The 7,331-nt window shown below is 41.3% G+C and overlaps 1 protein-coding gene across 2 annotated transcripts; it reads left to right on the top strand.

Moving 5' to 3' along the window:
- The first annotated feature begins 351 nt into the window (after positions 1-351).
- Positions 352-6,682, top strand: EIF4A2 (eukaryotic translation initiation factor 4A2). Of its 2 annotated transcripts, XM_010572954.1 has the most exons (10): positions 352-554; positions 643-775; positions 1,039-1,178; positions 2,380-2,548; positions 2,744-2,853; positions 2,957-3,100; positions 3,516-3,653; positions 3,926-4,015; positions 4,253-4,332; positions 5,871-6,682. In XM_010572954.1, exons 1-10 carry the CDS (start codon positions 531-533, stop codon positions 6,013-6,015), a joined length of 1,173 nt encoding a protein of 390 aa, XP_010571256.1. In that variant the 5' UTR covers positions 352-530; the 3' UTR covers positions 6,016-6,682. The 2 variants fall into 2 exon arrangements, with proteins under 2 accessions (XP_010571256.1, XP_010571257.1); XM_010572955.1 differs by lacking the exon at positions 1,039-1,178 and having other exon boundaries at positions 451-554.
- Positions 6,683-7,331: the final 649 nt, after the last annotated feature.

Genomic DNA, 7,331 nt, shown 5'->3' with positions numbered 1-7,331 from the left:
ACGCCAGGCGCTGCAGCTGAGCCAGCTTAGAGTGCGCAGCGGCGGCCATTGCCCCGCTCCCTCCCCACAACTGCGGGGCTCGGGGTGCGGAGCCCCGCCTTCAAGGGCTGCCTTCCGTGAGGGGGGCGCTGTAGGCTGGGACGGCACGTCCTTGTCTTGCCGGCTAGGTTTTTGGGTTTTGAAATGGGTAAGGGTTTTTTTTATCGGGGATTGAGCCATGTTTGGGTTTTTTGTTTTCTGGTGGGTTTTTCTACAGTCTGAAGGTCCCCGTGAGCCTCGCTGTGGCTCGAAGGCTTGGATGATCTTTTGTCACATTGAGAGCTGAGGGACTTGGGTTAGTGGCCCCCAAGCCTGTGGGGAGAGGGTAGGGGTCCCTCCGTTGCCAAAACATCAACGCACCTGCTAGAATGATCTGTCACGGGTTCCAGATATGGCTTTTGGCAGCCAAGGTGTCAGCTCGCTTCTGCATGTTGCTACTGTGTTAACAGCTTGTTCTCTTTGGTGACAGAGACCATGGCGGCCCAGAGGGAATGGACCCCGATGGTGTCATTGAGGTGAGCACATGTGAACTGACTTTTGAGAATTTAATCACTTATGGAGATGGGTGTTGGATTTAATTTTTTTTATCTTTCTTCATTACAGAGCAATTGGAATGAGATTGTTGACAACTTTGATGATATGAATTTAAAAGAATCCCTTCTAAGGGGCATTTATGCTTATGGTTTTGAGAAGCCTTCAGCTATTCAGCAGAGAGCTATTATTCCATGCATCAAAGGTATGCAGGTGATTCATTTGTTGATACCACCATCGGATAATTAAGAAAGTGTTGCAAAATGCATTTGCTGTTTTATTAGTGTGCAATGATACCTATTTTTAGTAATTACTGAACAAGTGATATGATGGTACACCATCTTTCGGGACTGACCTGAAATGGAGAGAACTCTTAATACTGATCACTTATTTCAAAGGGAATAAAATAAAACTAAAAACATGAATGACCTGTGTGGGAGCAGTAAATGTGTATCCTACTTTTTTTAGGGTATGATGTGATTGCTCAAGCTCAGTCAGGTACTGGCAAGACAGCCACATTTGCTATTTCCATCCTGCAGCAGTTGGAGATTGATCTCAAGGAGACCCAAGCACTAGTATTGGCCCCTACCAGAGAACTGGCTCAACAGGTATTGATAGTGTAGTTAAAAAAAAAGCTGCTTGTGTGTTGCATAGGTTTCAGGTTTCACAACTGTGAGACAATAAACAGACTACTTAAGGGGCTGTAACTAATCCATTCAGAACCCTTTTTGTGTTGAGTAATGGGGGATATAAACTGGCTTCTGTCCCACAAGTTCTCTGCTTGCTTGAAAAGTTGAGTTGATGCACGTGGAGGGTATGCTGGGGCAGGGATGCAGGAGCCAGCTGCTATGCTGTGTATAGTTCTGAGGGAGCATCTTCAGCAGAAAAAAACCAAGATATATTATTAAAGCACAGCGTTCTGAGTGGAAACAAAACATACTTTTTGGAAGCTATTTGAACTTGCGTGCAGTTGTGCAACATGAAAACTGCAGTGCGCATGTGGTCACTTCGTTGTTTTTGTATTTTTGTGATGTTTTCTTGACTGTTAATGCATGTCTACTTCACCTTCAAGGCTTGGTATTCTGTTTTAAGAATGGGAGTGTTTAACAAAACTTACAGGATACTTAATTTTTAGGATGAATGTATATCAATAATGTGGGGTCTTGATGAAATATTGAACAGAACTCAAAATAGACTAAAAACTATTATATACAACTTCCTGTCTTTTTCAACTAGAATATACTGAGATGCCAGTGCTATAGTGGAGATTGTTCTTGAAGGTAAAGCTAAACATACTAAATCAGGCAGGAAAGAAATCTAAAGAAAAACCAACCCAAATAGATCAGTGGAACAAGGACCTCTGATCAGAATGTTTAGCCTTTCTTCTACTCTGAAGACACTAGTGAGGTGAGGCTTGTTTTGAAGCCTGGCATAGCAGTGTACGTATGCTCTTTCACGAACTTTCTGCAAGTGCTTAACATGCAGGCCTTAACAGTTGAAAACTTGTTTACTTCTGGAAGCCCTGCTTTTAACTTAATAATAGCAGGTGCATGGTAGTCACTTTTCTAGCTAGTTCAACTAGTAATGACAAAAATTTGTAACTAAGTGCCCCTCTGACTTGAGCTTTCTGGTGAACAACTTGAATAACAAGCAGTTGGGCAAAATCATTGGCAACTGTCAATTCTAACCCTAAGAGCTGCATAGTCCTAGTTTGCTCTCTTAGCTTCCAAAGTCCATAAGCACCAATGATAACAGGGCTTAATCTTTAGTGTACCAGGAACTACTACTAATGGAAGGGTTTTATTTTAGATTCAGAAGGTAATTCTGGCCCTTGGAGACTACATGGGAGCAACATGCCATGCTTGTATTGGTGGTACAAATGTTCGCAATGAAATGCAAAAACTTCAGGCTGAGGCTCCGCACATTGTGGTTGGAACTCCGGGGCGTGTGTTTGATATGTTAAACAGACGCTACCTTTGTAAGTATGACTTAATTTTGCTCTTGATAATTTTCCAATACGAATTTCACATGTAGGAAGAGCTTAAGTAATGCATTTGCTGTCAGTGTAGAGACTTGTACTGCAAAGCTTAGTCCTAAAGGAGAGTGACATTAAGAAAAGTATTTGGTGTGTTTCTGAAACTTGATGACATACTCCTCTTTTTTTTTTTAATAGCACCTAAATGGATCAAAATGTTTGTTCTGGATGAAGCTGATGAAATGTTGAGCCGTGGATTTAAGGATCAAATTTATGAGATCTTTCAAAAATTAAGCACAAACATCCAGGTAAAAAAACCTTTCACATGGTTAAATTGGATGTAGATTTGGTTACTGTGTAGCTGAGAACTGGTGGTGTGGGTGCATGTTAACACCCAGTAATACGTTTTAGGTTGTGTTGCTGTCAGCTACAATGCCGATGGATGTGTTGGAAGTGACCAAAAAGTTCATGAGAGATCCCATACGTATTTTGGTGAAGAAGGAAGAACTGACTCTGGAGGGTATCAAGCAATTCTACATTAATGTTGAAAGAGAGGTTGGTGTCAGTTGTACTTGCTCTGGCTGGAAGAGTTAAGCTCAAGTTCTCTTACCTTCTTGTTAAAGCACTGTGCTAAAATTACAGAAACCAAGGTTGAGCTTTGGTTTCTGTAGTAATGCTAGTAGAGTACACGCAAGAAGAAGAAAAACTATGCACTGGATCAAAAATGACTAGGGTGGACCTCTTTCTTAATGTCCAGTGTCCTGTGTCTTAAGATTTGGTGCAACAGTTGATGCAGAAACTTTGCTTAGTGTCTTGTTCCCAATTCTCAGGTCATACTGAATATAATATAACTGCACACTAGAGCATGCTTGATTGGTTGTTGCTTTCAAGTGTTACTCCTTTTTTGAGATTTGTTATGTACTGAACTGTCAGTGGCGTGATGCATTTCCTGATCTTTTGTTCTGTTCAGGAGTGGAAGCTGGATACTCTTTGTGATTTGTATGAGACACTGACCATTACACAGGCTGTTATTTTCCTGAATACAAGGAGAAAAGTAGACTGGCTTACAGAGAAGATGCATGCCAGGGACTTCACAGTCTCAGCTCTGGTAAGAACTGATACTTCCACATAACTTCTGAAATGCCATGTACATACTGAAAAATAATGAGCTATATTTGAATGAAAAGCAGGAAAGTTATAATATAGCTGTGTGGTGCTGTATTATCGTTCCCCCTGCTTAAAGAAAAATGTTCCTTCTATCCGTACCTGCTTTGTTCCATGGCAGGTAGGGACGCTGGGCTTCATACATCACTTGTATTTTTTTAAAGGATATTCCAGTCTGTTGGAACTGTAGTAATTACAATTTTTTTAACTCCACAGCATGGTGACATGGACCAGAAGGAACGGGATGTTATCATGAGAGAGTTCAGATCAGGATCAAGCCGTGTCCTGATCACCACTGACTTGCTGGTGAGTATGATCTTAACACTGAAACCTTTCCGTTCAAATCTGCTGCCAAAAGCTTCATAATTCAGTGAAGGTTCTTGTAGCCTGAACTATTTGGAGCTTCTTGGAAGAGTAAAGACTACGCTCCACTATGGACTACACAGTTGTAGTTCATCACTAACCATGTGGTCGACAAAAGCACAGGATAAATAATGTAACCTGAAGCATGTGACTTGCATTAAAGACTCTATTGCTTTTCAGGCTCGTGGCATTGATGTGCAGCAAGTGTCATTGGTTATAAATTATGACCTGCCGACCAATCGTGAAAACTACATTCACAGGTTAGTTGGCTCTAAACTCTAGTTGGTGTGCTACACTGAATGTTGTGTCCTGTACAGAAATCAGCACAGATCCTCACCTGTTTTTCCCTTTAGTCCTTGCCAGTAACAGGAGGTGTTATGCATCCATTCATACAGTAGTAACTGTGAAAAAGCTAGCAGGAAATAAAACTCGTTGTGTTTTTGGTTTTTAAAAAAAAAAAAAAGCCCTGACTTCCCTGACTTGCATAGCTATGGTTCTGAAACGAGGGAGGAGCAGAGCTTTTGGACAATGAAACAAAGCAGTGGGAAAACTTAGATGTGTGGTGAGTTCAGTGATGGCTGATCATTCTTTGCTGAGATCTGGGGAAATTGCCATCTACTGAACTACCTTTTTGTCATGTAGGTTGTGGAGTGTGATTACAAAAGCCATTAGTGGCATAGCATCTTGACAGCAATGTTGGCTCGATCTGTAGGTCCTAGCTAATCATCAGTTGCTGCTGCTGCTCAGTGACTACACCTTAATAGTCTTGGCAAACTAGTTGTATAGGACTGCCTTCACTTCTGGAGGCCCAACTGTGGTTTTGTGTGCCTTGTTTGCTCTTGGTGGCTCGTCTTATGGTGGGATTCTGTTGTCTGTGGTATGTGTCTTCTGGTAGCAATTTGAGTTTTGTTCCCTAGGTATAGTTAACTGCTTCTAGTGACTGTCCCTAAATTAAGTAAACCGTGCTTTGTTACTTGGTGTAAAAAAATACAGGAGTCGATAGCAGCAGTTGATGACACGAGATGGTGCTCAGAAACGGCGTTGACGTAATTTAGGACGTGGATTCGTAAGCGGCACAGTTTGCGTAAAGAGCGAGTCGGTATTTATATATTTCTTTTGTCATGATTATTCACTAAGTTTTGTGAGCCATTTTTGTGTATTTAGCTCTTGCTGACTAGGTGCTTTATTGTGCAGTCTGCAGGAAGGTAGAACTGGTGGGTGTAACAGAACTGTTCTGTGATGTGTTAGTGGCTGATTTAGGCTTACACAAAAATGTTGAGCTTGGATTTTTCTGTTTAAAAAAACCCAAACCCTAAGTTTTCCCACTGGAAACAGTTATGTTGAATTAAAATTCTCAAGTGTGCTGTTCCATGTTAGTGGATGTAATGGGATTAACTTAAGAACAGTCTGAATTTTGAACAATGGCTTATCTTTTGGATGCCACGTGCTTGGGATTGGATGCATGTGGTATGGGTGTGTTAGTTGGATGGCGGGGAGGGAGACTGAGCTAGGACTCCATACATACCACAGTACTCGGCCATTAAATAAAGATCTTACTTTGCAGCCAAAAGAGTAACCTTTTCTGTTCTGCTACTCTCTATAGGATGGAGACTTCTGTACTCTTGGCACTAACTGCTAGTTTTTCCTGACCAGATGTGACTTTGGTAGCAGCTAGTCCTGTAAATACAGCCTAGCCTGGCCAGTGGCAGATAAAAGAGCAGCAGTTAATGAATGGATCTTGCAAACATTTAAAGCAGATTAGTTAACTTGTGTGTAAATGTGTTTTCTTTTTGTGCAGAATTGGCCGGGGTGGTCGTTTTGGCAGAAAAGGTGTGGCTATAAATTTTGTCACTGAAGAGGACAAGAGGATCCTGCGAGACATTGAGACTTTCTACAATACTACAGTGGAGGAGATGCCGATGAATGTGGCAGATCTCATTTAATCCCTGGGATGAGGTGGTTTGAATGCAGTGCTCGCTGTTGCTGAATAGGCGATTCACAACGTGCATTGTGCTTCTTTCTTTGGGGATATATTGAATCTTGTCTCAATGCTCATAACGGATCAGAAATACAGATTTTTGATAAGCGAAGCGACTTTTTGTCGTGAGCTCTTGTGGGGAAAGCCATTGGCTTTATCCACTTTAGGGTTAGACTGTTGGGGTTGGGTGGAAAGTCATGGGGTCTGTAAATTTTTTCTTTATTAGAAATTTATTTCCTAGTTCCATAGAAGTGGTTGTATTAGATGTTCTTTATCATTTAATAATTTACTTATGGACTAAAAGATATAAGTGCTGTATAAAGTCAGCCAATTATGTTAAACTAGCCTACCTTCCTTTATTGTATGTACTTACACTTCAGATTGAATTGGAAAGGCCTTTCAAAATCTCTAAACTTTTATAAGAGCATTAAAATGCATTTTTGTTTCATATGTATTTATTCAATAAAGTATTTAATTAGTGGTAAGTGTGATCTGGACCCTGTTGCTAAGCCCCAGCAAGCAAGCAATCATACTATTGTCTTAGTTAGGGTTAAACCCAGTAAAATTTGCCATATTGCACATGTCTTAATGAAGTTTGAATGTTCAATAAAATACTTCTATATTCACTTAAATTGTAAATAGTTGCTTCTTGGTTGGAGGGGTGTCTTGCTTCTAGGGGAGGGTGATGGCAGCTGTCTGACTTCACTGCAGTGTGGAAGGTGTCAGCTGCTGTAAGTGTTCCCTCAGCAGGTATGTTTGTGCTCAGTGGCCAGAGCTCCTGGGCTTCATCAATTCGTGGCTTCAGCTGGTTCTCAGCTTTGTCAGAAGGTGCAGGGGCTGGTTTTGGAGTAGTAAAGGGTGAGCTTGAAGTGCCAGAGGCTGTCCCTGTGTGGCACAGCTCATGGGTGATGGACATGTGTCTGTAACAGTTGAAATAAATACCCTTTCATCAGAGTAGAAAATGGCTGCTTAATAATCAGTCCTGACTTGATTAAAAAGCCCCCTGCCTGCATTGTTCATGCTTACTACCAGCCCAAGGCAGCTTTTTTTTTTACTGCATTCAGGAGGGTGGAGCAGTACAGGAAATGGAAGGTTAAAGTAAGCAGAATTCAACAGCTGTTAAAAGTAGCATCTATGAAAGGACCAGACCCAGGGGTCCAAGACTACCCCAAAGATGCTCAGCCCCCCAAGAAAAACTGTTCTTTATACAGCTAACAGACAGCTTTAAAAACTGCTTTTGTGAGCAAGAGTGGAAAATTAAGAAAATCTAAGCACCTTCAG

The sequence above is a fragment of the Haliaeetus leucocephalus genome, unplaced genomic scaffold (assembly GCF_000737465.1).
Source record: "Haliaeetus leucocephalus isolate CR32 unplaced genomic scaffold, Haliaeetus_leucocephalus-4.0 Scaffold362, whole genome shotgun sequence".
Classification (NCBI taxonomy): domain Eukaryota; kingdom Metazoa; phylum Chordata; class Aves; order Accipitriformes; family Accipitridae; genus Haliaeetus; species Haliaeetus leucocephalus.
The sequence above is the reverse complement of the archived record's forward strand: the minus strand, read 5'-3'. Positions and strand labels throughout refer to the sequence as shown.